Source organism: Salvelinus namaycush, chromosome 36 (assembly GCF_016432855.1).
Source record: "Salvelinus namaycush isolate Seneca chromosome 36, SaNama_1.0, whole genome shotgun sequence".
NCBI lineage: Eukaryota > Metazoa > Chordata > Actinopteri > Salmoniformes > Salmonidae > Salvelinus > Salvelinus namaycush.
Window position 1 is genome coordinate 5103110 of NC_052342.1, and position 19004 is coordinate 5122113.

The 19004-nt window shown below is 46.5% G+C and overlaps 1 protein-coding gene across 1 annotated transcript in view; it reads right to left on the bottom strand.

Annotated features, from left to right (window-relative positions):
* LOC120030443 (actin filament-associated protein 1-like) overlaps positions 1–19004 on the bottom strand; it is a 54304-nt gene that overhangs the window by 22933 nt on the left and 12367 nt on the right. Inside the window, exons 4-6 of the mRNA XM_038975846.1 lie at positions 2387–2495; positions 1991–2208; positions 1657–1836 (exon numbers count right to left, since the gene is read on the bottom strand). Of these exons, the coding sequence (XP_038831774.1) occupies positions 1657–1836; positions 1991–2208; positions 2387–2495 (507 nt within the window). The remainder of the gene's footprint in view (positions 1–1656; positions 1837–1990; positions 2209–2386; positions 2496–19004) is intronic.

The following is a 19004-nucleotide window of genomic DNA, read 5'->3' on the forward strand; positions in this document are numbered from 1 at the left end:
AACAAGACACCTGACCAAATATGCAACAATGTCCTGTCTCGAGCGATAATTATGAATGTTGTGGTTGGGGTTTGTATATTTGCGCAGTCCAGGGCGGCTGCTCACAGGTACCTCGGCGCTACCCGAGCGTGCTGCTTCGCTGCGGCGAATCAATAAACAACCATAATTACCATATGGAAGGAGTAATCGAATCAGGACAAAAATATCAGACTTATTCCCTTTTTTTCACTGCGGACATAAAGCTCTATAGTGGCCCACCATAGGTGCAGGTTGACTTTTATTGGGATGATTCTTGTCCTGGAGGCAGAACTGAGCGATTTCCGCTAGATGGACCAGCTGCAAAGTCTTTTTCTAATTCTGAAAAACGAAAATTCGGGATAACGGCGGGGTTCAAATCAAACCACACTTTTATTCATCCCACGCTTCGTAAACAACGGGTGTAGGACGAACAGTGAAATGCGTACTCACTGACCCTTCTCAACAATGCCGAGAGAAAGAAATGCATCGGAGGTTAAGTTCGGAGTTTAACATCAGATTGTGTGACTTTGTGGATGTGCCAGCAAGTGACCACCGCAGAACTGCCTCCAGAACAAGATCCATGCCGGAAAAACGCTAACCTGCGAAATCTCAGGCCTCTCGTTTTTTTTTTTAACGGGGCCATCTTCGACAAAGTTTTTCACAGACTGGTATGCTGTATGAAAAGGTTTCAAAAAAAGGGCCCGGTCGGTAAACTACAGAGCAGGACATGTAATTGGCAGGAGCAGCATTCAGCAAATAGAGGAATGAAAAAACAACGGGGGAAAAGGGGTCTTAAAATAGCTGCACAATGGGTTTTCAACGATAAACAACGGTTTCCAAGGGGAATCTCAGGAAAGCAAGAGGTGAGGGGGGGTTGTAGCGTATGTGTGTAGTGCACGTGTGTTTCCTTCAATTTGAACCCCCATGGCCTCATCCATACTGCGATTGAAATGGAATAGCTCAAAGGCTTTGGAATAACATACGGGGCGCAGAGGGGAAACTAAAAAGGACAGGTCTTTATTTGATGTCAGCGGGATGGTTTGCTTTGCGGGCTTGTCGGAGTCCCCGGGAGAGACAGGGCTGAGCGGGAGATCTGAGAGAGAGACGGCTCTACAAATACAAAGCAAACATCCTGACATTAAGAGTCCAGACATCAGAAACACCTGTTCAAAACAACCATCTGGGCCCTAACACAATATCAGAAAGAAAACTCCATCCGCTAAGACAAAAAAAAAAAGGGTTATTCTCATAATATGATTATGTTATAAGTAATCTCTCCCCTTAAAAAACAACCAGTGGCATACTGTACCTCTGGGCAGACATTCCACAAGAATCTTGCTTCAGGATTGATGGGAAATATACTCTATCCTGTTCTCACTCCAAAAGAGTGCACTGGACACGGGGACCCCCTCTCCATAGAACCAGTCTGTTTCTGATTTACCCAACTTGTCATTGTATCCAATGCACACATTAGTCTGGCACTCCGTCTACAATAGTGTTGCTTGGGACCATTGTCTGACAGCAAACCTCTGTAACATCCTAATTGGTGTCTCGGGTCATCCTGTTACCCCGGACCACTCGGTCTACAATAGTGCACCGCTGTAATGTCATAATCTGTGTCTCGGGTCATGGTGTTACCTTGAGCCACTCCTCCGCCTGCTCTTTGCTCTGCACGGCCAGGACCAGGGCATCTGCCCCCTGGTGGACTATCTTCAGCTCGTCTTTCTTCTTCTTGCCGTCCTTGGGGACATGTGTGATGCTGCAGCCCGATAACACTAGCTCCATCTGGGGCGTCTGGTCTTTAGATGACTTGTAGCACTGGAGGAGGGAGGAGAGAGGGAGGTCAATGAACCAGTGGATCAAGTTTTTCAAGTACACATGTGCGCCTCCGGGTGCGTGTGGCTATTACGGTGTGTGCGTGTGGTTATATGTGAAGGTGACAGTGTGTCTCTCTGTATCTGTGCGTCCGTACCAGCAGCTTGTTGTCCTTGATGACACAGAGCAGCTTGGTCCACTGGCCGAAGCGTTTCTTGCGCAGCAGGAAGGCACAGATACGCGCGTCCTTGACCAGGTCCATGGAGGCCTCCTCGCTAGGCCACTGGTGTCGCATCTTCTTCCCTCTGCCCTTCCCGTCCTCCTCCTCCTCGTCGTACGACTCATACGAACTGCTCATCTGGTCCGAATCGTAGTCTGAGAGATCGTTGAGGGATAATAAAATGGAAGATATTGACTTGCAGGGGCGGGTGTACGTGCATTGTGAGTGAACGTGTGTTTTCAGTCCTCACTTTAGCTTTTCAAGTGTGTTTTCGTTGTGTGTGCGTGTTTGCGTTTATTCACATGGATGTGTGTTTGTGTTTTGTACACTTACTGGAGGTGATGTATTCTGGGGCTTTTCCAGGACTGAGGGGGACGGCCTCTTCGTAGTAGCCCTCTGGGAGAGAGGAGCTGGGGAGAGGAGGAGGCCCGTTGTCTGGAGGCTGGAGGAAACACAGGGAGAGAGAGGCATTGGTTACGATGCACTGTAGCCTATGGGAAAGCGCCACAGCGAGGGCAATACGTGTGTTAGAGCGTGACGGGCCGGGCGCGTACACAGGAAGTAGCTACTTCGGATGTGAGGTCCCTTTAGTGGAACGTCAAAGATTAAGTGTGACCCCCGTCTATATGGTGGCCATCTTATTTCTAGGTTATCAATGAGACAACGGGGAGGAAGTGATTCGTTTAGTAATCAGCTGAGTTGACTCATGATTGGCTTTGAGGTGTTACAGCACCATGGAGGCAATCAACAGGTAAATCATTTTCACTAAGATGTGATACATTCCCACTTAGGCAATAACACTGGGGAGGTGGTGTGGGGGGGAAGAGAGAGAGACAGAGAGAGACAGAGAGAGACAGAGAGAGAGACAGAGTGAGTGAGAAAGGAAATTAAACAGAGAGAAAAAAGGAGGGGAGTGGGACGGAAAATAACACTTCTTTGTTGTCTTCCCCACTTAGCTATCTAGGGCGCGAGGAGAAACTAACTCACGCGCTGGGGTCTTTGCCTGCGGCTCTTAAAATAACATAATTGCGGCAATAAAAATCTAATCTCTCCAAGCGCATGGAAATAAATGTCTTCATTGACATTTAATGCGGGGATTTGAGCATTCCCAGAGTTGGTCTTCACCCATAGTGAGAGAGAGAGAGAGTAGAGAGAGAGAGAACAGAGAGAGAACAGAGAGAGAGAACAGAGAGAGAGAACAGAGAGAGAGAGAGAACAGAGAGAGAGAGAGAACAGAGAGAGAGAGAGAACAGAGAGAGAGAGAGAGAGAACAGAGAGAGAGAACAGAGAGAGAGAGAGAACAGAGAGAGAGAGAGAACAGAGAGAGAGAGAGAACAGAGAGAGAGAGAGAACAGAGAGAGAGAACAGAGAGAGAGAACAGAGAGAGAGAACAGAGAGAGAGAGAACAGAGAGAGAGAACAGAGAGAGAGAGAACAGAGAGAGAGAAAGAGAGAGAACAGAGAGAGAGAAAGAGAGAGAACAGAGAGCGAGAGAGAACAGAGAGCGAGAGAGAACAGAGAGCGAGAGAGAACAGAGAGCGAGAGAGAACAGAGAGCGAGAGAGAACAGAGAGCGAGCGAGAGAACGAGAGAGAACAGAGAGAGAACAGAGAGAACAGAGAGAGAGAGAGAAAATCGCATCGCTGCTGGAGAGTGATACCTTGGGTTTGATAATGTCTTCTTTGCTGGTCTTTTGGGTGTTGTAAACACTCGCTGAAGTTCTCCTTGTGTGTTCAGTTTGCTTTCTAACGTTCATTATCTGTACTCCTGGTTTACTCCATTCCCAACTGCTCTTCACTAGACTCTATATTTAGGGCCATGAGTTTTACCTGAAAAACTCAGGGCCTATTATCGGCATCAATGTCGCCTGGAAGACCGTTCTATAAAAAAGGTACACATAACAACCTACTGTAACCATGACAACAACCTGTTGCTCCACCTAATGTCGCCACAAACTGTCATGAATAAACAATTATGGCTGGTGACTCCAATAAAGTCCCAGCAACGCCCCCCCCCCACCACTTTTTTTCTCATGGGAAAGGTCCGCTCTAATTTCATTTTGTTGGTGGCAGCTGCCGTTTTTTCCCCACCGGTCGAGGGTTTTAAGGGGAAAAATCACCCAGCGTTGTGAAACGCTAGCACTATGGGCCGTTGATCTTGGCCGCTCCCAAAAAAGTCGCCGACCGTCGCCATGGCAACGTGGATATACGTGGCCATTCACGAGGGGGGGGGGGGGGGGGGCATAAAAACATGTTGGTGTTGTTTGTTTTTTCACAGTGCAGAGCTTATGTCAAAATGTATTTGTTACCGTGTCATCAGCAAAGCATTTATACTGGACACGTGAGTTAGCCCTATAGAGAGAGAGAAGGAAATCACATGACACACAGTAGTGTTAGGATGTGGGGCAATCCTTCCAACAGGTCTAAGTTTACCATATTTATACAAATAGATAGGGGAAACTAAATGCAAGGTCAATACGATGACTCTACACTACACTCATTAACCCAAAGGGAAATTGTAGTTGAACCAGCAGTGTTCCGCCATGCACACTGGCATGCTAGTTGCCATAGTCTATTTAGCTCGAAAATCGGGTAAAAGGGTCAAACAGGACTATTACCAATCTGCAGCCTTTCTCTAACAACACTCAGCCACTCTGTGTAGGCCCAGCCAAATCCCAGAGAGACAAACACTAACCATTAATGACAAACACAAGTTAATCACAGTGTGCGTTTCAGCACCAAAATGCTTCCTCAGTCTTTCTGCCTGTCTTTAAACCCTCCCGTCTTCCTTCTACAGTATTTACTCCCTTGATCTATCCATCTACACTCCCTTTCTCTCCATGTATGTTTTTTTAAACTTAACTGACTTGCCTCGTTAAATAAAGATTAAGAACAAATTCTTATTTACGACGACGGCCTACACCGGCCAAACCCGGACGACGCTGGGCCAATTGTGCACCGCCTTATGGGACTCCCAATCACGGCCGTTTGATATAGCCTGGATTCTAACCAGGGTGTCTGTAGTGACGCCTCTAGCACTGAGATGCAGTGCCTTAGACCGCTGTGTCTGCGCCACTCTGGAGCCCCCCCCCCCTCCTCCTCCTAGTGTTATCTCCTAAGTGGAAGTATGTACTCCCTATCTTGTATCTGCCCTCCCTCTCTCGCTCTCCTATCTACCCTCGCTCTCCATCTACCCTCTCGCTCGCTCTCCATCTACCCTCTCCATCTACGTATACTCCATCTACCCTCTCCATCTACCCTCTCTCCATCTACCCTCTCCCTCTCCCTCTCTCCATCTACCCTCTCCATCTACCCTCTCCTTCTCCCTCACTCCATCTACCTTCTCCCTCACTCCATCTACCTTCTCCCTCACTCCATCTACCCTCACTCCATCTACCCTCACTCCATCTACCCTCACTCCATCTACCCTCACTCCATCTACCCTCTCTCTCTGCCTCCATCTACCCTCTCTCTCTGCCTCCATCTACCCTCTCTCTCTGCCTCCATCTACCCTCTCTCTCTGCCTCCATCTACCCTCTCTCTCTGCCTCCATCTACTCTCTCTCTCTGCCTCCATCTACTCCCTCTCTCTCTGCCTGCATCTACTCCCTCTCTCTCTGCCTCCATCTACTCCCTCTCTCTGCCTCCATCTACGTATACTCCCTCTCTCTCACTCGATCTACCCTCCCTATCGCCCCTCTCTCTGTCCATCTACCCTCCCTGTCTCCCTTTGTCTATATATTCCCTTTCCATCTAGAACTTTAACTCCAAGCAATGGCTCAACCCCAAAACCTCATCATATTTCCTCTGGGAAACAGTGCTTTGTGGTGAACTCATTTTCTGGCAAGGTCACTGGCCCACTAAACTCCACAGATGCTCCCCCACCCCTCTTGACCCTCCCAGAAACTTCCCCACGGCACCAAAAGGAGGAAGAGAGAAAGAAAGAAAGTTGAGTGAGTGAGTGAATGGAAGACTTCAAAATCAAGAAAGAAAAAATGTTCAAGCCTTGACATTTGAACAATAAGCTCTGGTAAAATACATCCACTTGGCGTTTTACCTCGAAACACAAAAGCTGGAGGTTGTGTTTGTGTTCGTGTGGTGGACTGCTTGGACTGTTGATGTTGGAAGGCCATAACCTCTCAGCAGTATCCGAATGTGCTCATTTCCTTCTTCGAGCATGTTAGCAACAATAGCAGCATTAATAACTCTCGAGACTTGAATGTTTTAGATTTGCGATTTTCAAACGCAATTGAAGTTACTTGAGATGGAGTTGTGACCCCATCACTCTAATATGAGAGGTATTCAGGGTCTGGTCAAGTGCATTAGACATACACACACACACAGATCCACACACAAGCATCCGCGCCATCACGCACACACACACCTACTTTTCAGTTGTTTTCACTACCTCAAACAACAGCCTGTTCGTATCCCAGAAATAAATCTGGCTTGACGAATCACACGATCCGACTAACAGAGTGCACTGTGGTCCAAGTGCATTCCAGCCTCTGATTGACTGTAAACAAACACCATCCGTAAAAACCCCAAAGAGGTGTCGGATCCAGATGGGTGTCTACACGCTAATTAGCCCTAATCATTAGCATCTTGTTAAACTGATCCGTACGCTATACGCATGCAGTTCCAAACAAACCCTGAAAGTATTTTAAAGTTTTGAAATACTATTGAACCAAGTTCTGCTGTAGATGCACATGGCCTTGAACCCACCAATTCATGTTCCACATCCCAATGCTATCTGCATAATACCCTCCTATTGTGAATTCCCACCCATGTATCTTTTAGATGAACAGATGTGTGCATTTGATGCCCTTTAAACCCAGCAATTTCCCCAATTCCTGGGAGCAGCCCATGTGTAATTAGGGAGCAGCAGTGAGGGAGGCCTGACTGTCCTTGGTTTTGGAGACACTGTGGGGGAGATTTTTGTCTTTCTAGCCTGGGCTTAGCTCTACATACCGCCATCCATTCTCTGTCTGTCTGCGTAGGATGGGTAGTCGGTGTTGTGTCAATGTTTTTGCTGTCGTGGGAGTTGTGGGAACACAGAGGGGACAGAAGCAGGCTGACTCGCAGTTCGTCTAAGAAAGAAAGACTACATTTCCCAAGATGCTTGGCTATATCAGCCACACCTGTTGCTGACAGGTGTATAAAATCGAGCACACAGCCATGCAATCTCCAAAGACAAACATTGGCAGTAGAATGGCCTTACTGAAGAGCTGTGACTTTCAACGTGGCACCGTCATAGGAATCCACCTTTTCAATAAGTCAGTTCGTAAAATTCTTGCCCTGCTAGAGCTGCCCCGGTCAACTGTAAGTGCTGTTAATCTAGGAGCAACAATGGCTCAGCCATGAAGTGGTAGGCCACACAAGCTCACAGAATGGGACCGCCGAGTGCTGAAGCATGTAACGCGTAAAAATCGTCTATCCTCGGTTGTAACAGTCACTACGAGTTCCAAACTGCCTCTGGAAGCTGACGTGTTCGTCGGGAGCTTCATGAAATAGATTTCCATGGCCGAGCAGCCACACACAAGCCTAAGATCACCATGCGCAATGCCAAGCGTCGGCTAGAGCGGTGTAAAGCTTGCCGCCATTGGACTCTGGAGTAGTTGAAACGCATTCCCCGGAAGTGACGAATCACGCCATCTGGCAGTCCGACAGACTGCCTGGGTTTGGCAGATGCCAGAATGCTACCTGCCCGAATGAATAGTGCCAACTGTAAAGTTTGGTGGAGGATGAATAATGGTCTGGGGCCTTGTTTCATGGTTCAGACTAGGCCATTTAATTCCAGTGATGGGAAATCTTAACACTACAGCATACAATGACATTCTAGACGATTCTTTACTTCCAACATTGTGTCAACAGTTTGGGCAAGGCCCTTTGCTGTTTCAGCATGACAATGCCCCCGTGCACAAAGCCAGGTCCATACAGAAATGGTTAATCGAGATAGGTGTGGAAGAACTTGACTGGCCTGCACAGAGCCCTGACCTCAACTCCATCGAACACCTTGGGATGAATTGGAACACCGACTGCGAGCCAGGCCTAATCGCCCAACATCTGTTCTGCCTGCGGCTATGGAACCCTGACCTGTTCACCGGACGTGCTACCTGTCCCAGACCTGTTTTCAACTCTCTAGAGACAACAGGAGCGGTAGAGATACTCTTAATGATCGGCTATGAAAAGCCAACTGACATTTACTCCTGAGGTGTTGACATGCTGCACCCTCGACAACTACTGTGATTATTATTATTTGACCATGCTGGTCATTTATGAACATTTGAACATCTTGGCCATGTTCTGTTATAATCTCCACCCGGCACAGCCAGAAAAGGACTGGCCACCCCTTATAGCCTGGTTCCTCTAGGTTTCTTCCTAGGTTTTGGCCTTTCTAGGGAGTTTTTCCTAGCCACCGTACTTCTACACCTGCATTGCTTGCTGTTTGGGGTTTTAGGCTGGGTTTCTGTACAGCACTTTGAGATATCAGCTGATGTAAGAAGGGCTATATTAATAAATTTGATTTGATCAGGGTCCGACCTCAATAATGCTGAATAAAATCAAGTCCCCGCAGCAATGTTCCAACATCTAGTGGAAACCCTTCCCAGAAGAGTGGAGGCTGTTATAGCAGCAATGTTCCAACATCTAGTGGAAAGCCTTCCCAGAAGAGTGGAGGCTGTTACGGCAGCAAAGGGGGACCAACTCCATATTAACGCCCATGATTTTGGAATGAGATGTTTGACGAGCAGGTGTCCACATACTTTTGGTCATGAAGTGAAGTGAACGTTACAAAAAAAGGGGCAAATTGCAGTTGCTAAATCCATTTTGGGAGTTAGAAATTACATTTACCAATTGATTCTTGACGAATATAACTTATACATTTTAAAGAGACATGTGTCTATAATTCTCTTTTTTCTTGGTTTTAATTTAGTTATAGTGTCAAAAGCTGGCCAACATACTTTATATTGTCCAACAACACATGTTTTCTTCCATCTCATTCTCCATGACCCTGCCATTCCTATTCTGATATGGGTCCAGGCAAGTGCAGCCAACTTTAATCTGAGCTTTTCTGCTTACTAAATATGGAGGCCATATCTCTGCCAGCCCCTGCAGCAGTTGGGGTCATCAGTGCATCTAAACCAAGAATTACTGATACACATGCGTGCGCATTCACATATGCACGCACGCACGCACACACACACACACACACACACACACACACACACACACACACACACACACACACACACACACACACACACACACGGACCACGGAGCCGTGCTAAGGCAGCACTTCACGGCGTATCAAACTGTCTTGACTTCTGGGCCTCTGAGCCTTTTTTGCCTGGCCTTAGCAAACTCGCATGCACTGTAGGAACAAAAATAGTCTCTAGCACGCCTACCCGCTCTCCATATGAAACTGCCCCTGGCCGTTGAAGGATGGTGAATAGTCCATTGTGTCTGAGAGAAACTCAAACCGGACTTGGACAGATTAGTCACTAGCGCACTCATACCAGTCCAAGAGTTTCCTGAACACGCACACTCATGAAGACGCACACATCCAGCCACTCTCACTCACGCACACACATACCAGGGGTTGGTGTGAAAAAGCACCCTCGGCTGGATCCTAAAACCCAGCACTCCTCCCTTTCAGAACAAACATGGCCACTGAGGCCTGTTCACCGATGCTAATCTAAGTGTTACACCAAACTGTTTTTACACGACCTGCCCATATTAGTGGAACCTCAGCAAACCCTTGAACCAGTTCCCATTCTGAATTATATTCTCTCCCTCCTTCCCTCCCTCTTTTCCTGGGAGTGGGAGTGGGGGATAAGTCTGTGTTTCTAGGCAGGTGTGCTCTTGCAGGCGGCCGGAGCAGATGTGCCAGTCTGAATGCCGAGTAGGGGAAAACCAGCACAAGAGAAACAAGTATTGAGGGAGTGTGGAACAGAGGAGCGATAGGAAACTTCCAGACCTCCACACCTCTTCCCCTCTTTCTGCCACCTCACAATGAGGTGTCAATATGGGCCAGAGGGAGGGGAGGGGTCCGGTGCAATGCACCCCAAAAAATGTTGGGGGCACTGAGCAAATTTCAAGTCTGCCGAGCGCAAACGTTGTGAAAATGATGTGCAACTTCCAGCGAGCGTTTACTGTGAACACCGAGGCTGTACCCGCTTTAAAGTTGAAATTTTAACAGTGGCCAGTAGGCTACTGTGGCTAATTGATCATAATGTGAGCCTACCAGAGTGGCCTACCATCAAAAACAATGGAGAAAATGCATCCAATAGCATCTTAACATGGAAATAGCAATTTAATCATTCAGCCTACAGTAGCAGCCAATGTGTGGTGTTCAATGTAGCCATACTTTGAACGAGACTTTGGAAGAAACATGCAGGGCTTGACATTAACCTGTTGATCCACTTGTCCTTCAGACAAGGAGGTGACTGAAAATGTTGTTGTGTTGTTTGATGCAAGAAACCACCTTACAAAATAAAATGCATTATTATTCCCATACCATTATTACAGCGAATCAGACAAATGATGCTACCCTCTGCCTATTGGCTACTTAGCTTATTCAAGACTTTCTCAAAATACAACACTGCCCCTTTAAGACAAAAAACTTTTCAAAGATGTCTAGAAATATACGTGTTGTGCTCTTGTAGGAAGCAATCACTCCCCTATTGCTGACTACAAATGATTTATTATGGGGCTAATAACTCACTAGCTAGCAAAGGATATGAACAAAATGTGCACACGTGGCTACATGCAGCTCTTGCTTGAACTCAAAACAAATCGCATCTACTCACAACCGCTCATGCTGTAAACACAGTCCAGTTCAAAGTAAAATGGCAAGGATCCATATGGCAATGGCCTATTTGCAAATAGGCCTACTGCCACTCTGATTGGTTATGCTGCACCGGTTTGTGTAGAGTACGGGCTGAGTCATGCATGTCAATGCAATAGAATCCTACTCCGATGCGTTCTGCCTAAAACAAAATATTTTGTATAGTTAATTTTGTTTCGGTATGTTAATTTGATCACAATTGCCACAGTGAAGGGAAACATTGATGGTGTTAACAGAGAAATCTCTAGAACAGTGGTCACCAACCTTTTGAGTCAACATCACTTCCGGAGTCAAAATACCGAAATCTACCACTCAGATTTTTTTAACATGACTTAAATGTAAGCCTAGGCAACATTAACTAATTAAAAACAGTACTGTAGCAATGAGGTTTGTGCAGTAAGCTATAGGCCCAATACATTATCACTGCATATAGGCTTTGCTTGAATTGCCCTGCCATTGCATTGTTGTTTGGGATTTTTTTTAAATTACATTTCAAACTTTGAGGTAGGCTATATGATCACACCGATAATAGATCCGTTGTTGTATTACTTGTGAGGCACAGTTAAGTGAGCATACACTTCACGGGAGGTTGGTGGCACCTTAATTGGGGAGAATGGACTTGTGGTAATGGCTGGAGAGGTTTCCATGTGTTTGATGCCATTTGTTCTGTTCCGGCCATTATTATGAGCTGTTCTCCCCTCAGCAGCCAGCTGCGATTAATTTACTTTTTATTTTACTGGGCTGATGGTGCCTACATCTGATGGTCAGTCTCAGCGTAGGGAGAGAGCAGAAGACTGAGGGACCGCCTCTCTACATCCGTCCGCTCTCCCTTTCCTCCACTGACACTGACCAAAAAGGGACACAGTCTTCCAGCTGATGGCAAAACCTGAGGCGCACCACATTATTTCTGCCTCGTGCACAAATTCATGTTGTTACTCCTATGAACAGAGAAAGTGAAATATTCCTTGATATTAAAAAAGACCCAAGCCGCTAATAATAGCAACAACGCAAGCCTATAGATACACGTTCCTACTCATTCATTACTGCTGCAGTGCTTGTTGTAGCGCCGAGTGGAAATAGGAAGAACGTGTATTTTATGGCTTATAAAAGTGTTGAATACTAAGTGTTGACAGTGCTGAGTAAGACCTTAAACATGAACTCACTCATAAAAACAGCAGCCCTTTGCTGTATTCGTCGACAGTCTCTCTCTAGTCGTGGTTTTAAACATTTAGAAATCTCACAGTATTAACTCTGATGTAGCTTTCTTTTACGCCTGCTACGTTACTGCAGACACGGTCATCGGAGCCTCCGATTGGCCAACGGTAGACCTATAGTGCACTTGATTTGCTCTCCGGGCCTTCCAGGAAGGCAGAGTTTGTACCTTCAGACACATGAAATGGTTCAAAATGGCAACAGTTGAATCAGGTGTACCTACCGCCAACAGCCCAAGACAATTAATTTTTTTAAAGAAACAAGGCTTTATCATTGGGTTTTTTACAGAAATATTTGGCGATCGACTAGGGAATGCCTCAGAGATTGACCAATCGATCGCGATCGACCTGTTGGTGACCACTGCTCTACAAAGTTGAGACGTTTGATCTCGTGCTTCTCTCCGTGGGCTGATATTTCTTCTGTGCGGCAGTCTCGGGGCTACTGCGCACCCACACACGCACACAGCTTACGGTGAACATTGGTCGGGGGTAGAGCCTGGGATAGAGGGGCCGAGAAGGCCCTTGCTTTTGTTGGACAGCCCCCTGAGTGTCTGTTTGGGCTGGAATGGACTTTGCCTATTGTACTGGGAGTGAGCTGGCATAGTGAAACAGGAACACACACACACACACACACATACTCATTCACCCCCCGAAAACACATCCACACACCTAACAGACCCTCACTTACTTAGTCACACAGGAAGCTTGGTCCTTGCCAACTACCTACAGTCAGTCGTCATTCAGTTAGTTTAAGAGAGCGGTCTCATTCACTGTGTCAAATGCGTATTCATCTGGATGCTTTGTTTTACTCCGTTTTAGAGGCAGTGTGAGTTTTCACTTAGTTCCTTTATATAGTCAGTTAGATCACATCATCGATGGGAATAGAGAGAGACTTGGCCCTATAAAAACGGTCTTTGAAAATGTTTTTGGGGGGGAAAAGGAGCAAAATTGGTTTTCCATTTGTGCTCCAGTTCTCAGGGAAACTTTTTCCAAAAGAGTTTATAAGCATAAAGGCCCGCGGAGTTGGTGACTCTTCACGCCATGGTCCCATCACGTGATCTTTTTAAAAGTGTCACTGCTCGTCATGAGATGTCCTTACTGTAATAAAACAAACCGGATTAAATGGAGATTTACCGATTGTTGCCACGTTCCCACAGAGATGTGGGAGCTGTTTCATCATGGATTTGGTTGTTGTGTGTCAACCGTAAAGCATATTTAATTGCCTTTGTCCATGACACAATACAATGGTGAGGTGACTGCATTTAACTGCGGTTAGACCAACCACCAAGTATGGGAAGTCCACTGAGAAACTAATGCCCAAGCAAGTGATGGCAGGGCCAATTTGGCCTAAATTTGCCATCGATACCAGAGTATATTGAAAGGAACACCACAAACAAAATCACAAGCAACTAACTAAATGGGTGAATTGATTAATTGGGACGTGATTGATTCAGCTCCAGGCTCATACTGTGTACGCACATCAAGTGCATACTGTGTACTGTGTACGCATATCAAGGCTTAATTTAGAATGCCGACATTGTTACATGTCAGCACTAAATGCGTTTCTCTTTTGGGTTAGAATTGGATTGACCAAATACAGAAGAAGCGGGCTTATCCAACCACAACACAGCAATGGCCATTGTGACAGACTATTGGCTTTCAGTGGTTGTAGTTAGCAATTATTTTCAGTTATTTTCTTTCTTTTCAACCCCCACAAGGTTTTCAACATTTCAGACACTTGCAAAAAGAGACCCCTTTAAGAAGTACTGAAGACCAACTCAGTACACGGTGGGGATAGGAATGTGTGTATGTGTGTGTGTATAGAGTTCCACGTGTGGAAACGTTCTACAGTAGACTGACATGAAGGAAAGCACACAGAGAAAAAAAAATCAAGGAACTCACACAAACACAGTGGGAGAGTGATTCCACCGTGTGAGTAATTTTGTGTGTGCATGTGTGTGTCTACACTAACTCGGACATAAAGCCCTCGGACCGAGACACATATTTATAAAGCCCTCGGACCGAGACACATACTTAACGAGCACTTGGGGAGGAAACGAGGAGGAGGAGCGAATTGTCTCAGTCAGGAGTTGAGAGAGAGAGAGAGAGAGAGAGAGACAGAGATAAAGAGATAAAGAGATAAAGAGAGAAAGAGAGACAGAGAGACAGAGAGACAGAGAGTGAGTGAGTGAGTGAGTGAGTGAGTGAGTGAGTGAGTGAGTGAGTGAGTGAGTGAGTGAGTGAGTGAGTGAGTGAGTGAGTGAGAAAGGAAATTAAAGACAAATGGAGCTTGTGTGCCTCAGAGAGACGAGCACAGCCAGGCGGAGTGGACTGGAGAACGGAGTGGACTGGAGAACGGAGTGGAGTGGAGAACGAAGTCTGTGGGTGTGCGTAAGAGGAAGATAGTGTATATGCTCTGACTGTATACACAAAAGTATGACGTCACCCCTTCAAATTTGTGGATTCGGCTATTTCAGACCCACCAATTGCTGACGGGTGTATAAAATCGAGTACACAGCCATGCAATCTCCAAAGACAAACATTGGCAGTAGAATGGCCTTAGTGAAGAGCTCAGTGACTTTCAACGTGGCACCGTCATTGGATGCCACCTTTCTAACAAGTCAGTTCGTCAAATTTCTGCCCTGCTAGAGCTGCCCCAGTCAACTGTAAGTGCTGTTATTGTGAAGTGGAAACATCTAGGAGCAACAACGGCTCAGCCGCGAAGTGGAGTGCTGAATCACGCTTCACCATCCAGCAGTTCGACGGACGAATCTGAGTTTAGTGGATGTCAGGAGAACGCTACCTGCCCCGAATGCATAATGCCAACTGTAAAGTTTGGTGGAGGAGGAATAATGCATTGTAGCGTTGGCATTCTAGACGACTCTGTGCTTCCAACTTTGTGGCAACAGTTTGGGGAAGGTCCTTTCCTGTTTCAGCATGACAATGCCACTGCGCACAAAGCGAGGTCCATACAGAAATGGTTTGTCGGGGTCATTGTGGAAGAACTTGACTGGCCTGTACAGAGCCCTGACCTCAACTCCATTGAATACCTTTGGGATGAATTGGAACGCCGACTGCGAGCCAGGCTTCATCGCCCCACATCAGTGCCAGACCTCACTAATGCTATTGTGGCTGAATGGAAGTCCCCGCAGCAATGTTCCAACATCTAGTTGAAAGCCTTCCCAGAAAAGTGGAGGCTGTTATAGCAGCAAAGGGGGGGGGACCAACTCCATATTAAATGCCCATGATTTTGGAATGAGATGTTGGACGAGCAGGTGTCCACATGCTTTTGGTCGTGTATCTCTGTATGTCCACGTACAAATATGTGTATATTGGGCGTGTGTATGCGAACAAGAAAGAGAAAATGTGTGTGTATGAGTGGCTCTCTATGAAAATGTGTGTAGGGGGTGGCTGGGTTGTTTTGGGGAGAGGAGGAGGTGAGGTGTGTGGGGTGGGGGGGCACTCGCCAACATCAACACAGATGGAATTCATTTGTGTCTCAGCAGCAGGCCTGGCTAGGCTAGGCTTGCCCCATATTCTCCTACATCGAGCAGCACCACTCTCAAACCCACACTCCATGCAATGTATCTGATAGTAACTGGGGCTGGGCCATTCATCTGGCTCAAAGTAATGACATCAAATAGACGCACATGTACATGCCTAACCCCCTGTGTGATGGCTATCGGTAAGGGTCAAGGTGTAGACTGAAACCCTGCCGTTGAAACACCACAGGGAGCGTAGCCGAGAGAAAAAAGGGAGAGCGAGAGATAGAGAGACAGAGAGAGATAGGATGGACTCTTCCATGAGGTTTCAGTCAGTCTGTGTCAATCTGAACGCCTGGTGGCAATTATGACTGCCTAATCACGGCCAGCTGTGTGTGTGTGTGTGTGTGTGTGTGTGTGTGAGAAACATGGAGTACAAGAGTAAAGAAACTCCCCCTTTCATCCTCTTTGTCTGATACACAGATTTATGAGGTGAGGGTTGGAAAGTGTTGCACTGTGTACCAAAACCGCTATACTTTTCCAATACAAGAACATTAAACATTTTGTTACTTGTAGTACTTCTGTCAAACGTGTCTGGCGTCACATAGGCACTGTGAGGAGTCTGTCTAGTCATTTGACTGAATCTTCTCAGGGGGGCTGTAGCTAGCCAGGCTGTGCTCACGCATGCAGCTGACACAGTGCAAGACATTTTTGAGCAGCAGGCAAAAAGGAGAGAAAATGCAGACAAGCATGGCTCCTTCGAAGGGAAACATCAGACCTTGTTGACAAAACTGGCCGCAGAAGCTAACTATGGGAATACTTTGATTACAGAGCAGCCCACGAAACAGGGCGGGTTAGTTCCAAAACATTTTTTAAAAACAATTTTACACATGACATTTGCATTGTAGCGTTGTCGTTCTACGAAAATTTGAATTATTTTTGAGTGACAATGACATGAAAATATATTCAGCATGACATTTATGTGAGCATTATAATATGATTACATAACTCAAAGGCCAGTAGCCACAACATCTCACAGCAAGATTTGGCAAATCTGGTGCAGTCCATGAGGAGGAGATGCACTGCAGTACTTAATGCAGCTGGTGGCCACACCCCCCTTTGTTCTGGGACACATTATTCCATTTCTGTTAGTCACATGTCTGTGGAACTTGTTCAGTTTATGTCTCAGTTGTTGAATCTTGTTATGTTCATACAAATATTTACACATGTTAAGTTTGCTGAAAATAAACGCAGTTGACAGTGAGAGGACGTTTCTTTTTTTGCTGAGTTCATTTTATGCTTCCACTAACAAAACTAAGAGATGTAAGTATCCAGATCCCTCTCTACACATGGAACAGTTTCCATCCTCACCCCTCAAGGGTCCTGTCAATCAACGAGCATACCTTGTTTGTCAGCAGCCTCAAGGAACTCACTCTGTCTACAACCGACATTAACCCTTGACAAACTTTTCCTCAAGACGTTCATTTCCTGGAAGTAGGGCTCTGAGTTTTACCTGACACCCTGACCATGTGACCTGATCAGGAAAACTCCTGTCCTGGAGTTAAGAGCCCATAGCCTGGTTAAACCAGACTGGGACCTGTACTCGGCCAAGTGAAACAATGGTTTCACTGGTTTAACCAGGCTACAGGGCCGTACCCTTGTTTACTAATCTATCTACTCTCGAGGTAAAGACAAGCACTAAGCACCCTCTATTCTACAGTCTGTGTGTTAACAGGAGTGTGACAGGGTCGTGACACTGTGTTGACGAACAACCATTTCATTGACCCCTGCATTTCTGTCTGGCCCTGACTGAGGACAGTGTCAGACTGGAATCACACAAGACTGGGGCTACTGTGTGGGAATGAGCAAGAGAAGGGAACTCTTAAATGGGGTTGAGCTCATTCAAGGCCTCAGGTTTCAAAAATGTTTGCAGTGGTGAAGAAATCGTCACATGAACACCTCCAATATGCTGTCTCTCTCTTGAGCATACACACACAGTACTCCTTCATACATTTTCCCTAACACACACGAACACACACAGGAGGGGAAGCCCACTGGGTGGTTCAAAGTGAGGTTGATTTGGCTGGTTGGGATAAAATGACCCAATCTTTGTCTATCTGATTAACAGATATCCTGTAAGGGTCTCCTGACCCCTAATGATATTAGGGCCTCTGTGTGTGTGTGTGTGTGTGTGTGTGTGTGTGTGTGTGTGTGTGTGTGTGTGTCTGTGGTGTGTGTGTGTGTGTGGTGTGTGTGTGTGTGTGTGTGTGTGTGTCTGTGTCTGTGGTGTCTGTGTCTGTGGTGTCTGTGTCTGTGTCTGTGGTGTGTGTGTCTGTGTCTGTGTGTGTGTGTGTGTGTGTGTGTGTGTGTCTGTGGTGTGTGTGTCTGTGTCTGTGGTGTGTGTGTCTGTGTCTGTGGTGTGTGTGTCTGTGTCTGTGGTGTGTGTGTCTGTGGTGTGTGTGTCTGTGGTGTGTGTGTCTGTGGTGTGTGTGTCTGTGGTGTGTGTGTCTGTGGTGTGTGTGTCTGTGGTGTGTGTGTCTGTGGTGTGTGTGTCTGTGGTGTGTGTGTCTGTGGTGTGTGTGTCTGTGGTGTGTGTGTCTGTGGTGTGTGTGTCTGTGGTGTGTGTGTCTGTCTGTGTCTGTGGTGTGTGTGTGTGTGTGCGTGCGCGCTGTGGGGAAAGGGTCAATAAAAAGTCAACTGCCCTGGCACAAATGACAATTCTTAGCGACAGCGGTCCTTGCCTCTATCAACAGTCTCTTTCTCTGCTAATCGCTAAGTGAACCTAACTAAATGCCACCCATGTGACCATCGTAGCTCTTCTGTAGTGACTGAGAGGGTCTGTGTTAGCATGTTAGATGACTTTGCTGAAGGATGTTACTATGCTTATTCGAGACATTTCAGGACTGCTGACCCAACACAATGCTATGCACTGAGTGTACAAAACATTAGGAACACTTGCTCTTCCCATGACATACTAGACTGACCAGGTAAATCCAGGTGAAAGCCACAATATGATCCCTCATTGATGTCACCTACTCATAAGCTTTGAGACAATTGAGACATGGATTGTTTACGTGTGCCATTCAGAGGGTGAATGGACAAGACAAAATATGTGCATGCCCTTGAAGGGGGTAAGGTAGTAGGTGCCAGGCACCCCGGTTTGAGTGTGTCAAGAACTTCAAAGCTGCTGTTTTTTTCACGCTCAACAGTTTCCCGTGTGTGTCAAGAATGGTCCACCGCCCAAAGAACATCCAGCCAACTTGAGACAACTGTGGGAAGCATTGGAGTCAACATGGGCCAGTATCCTTGTGGAACGCTTTCGACACCTTGTCGAGTCCATGCCCCGACGATTGAGACTGTTCTGAGGGGGAGGGGTGCAATAATAGGATTTGAGTCTCAATTCTTATTACATTT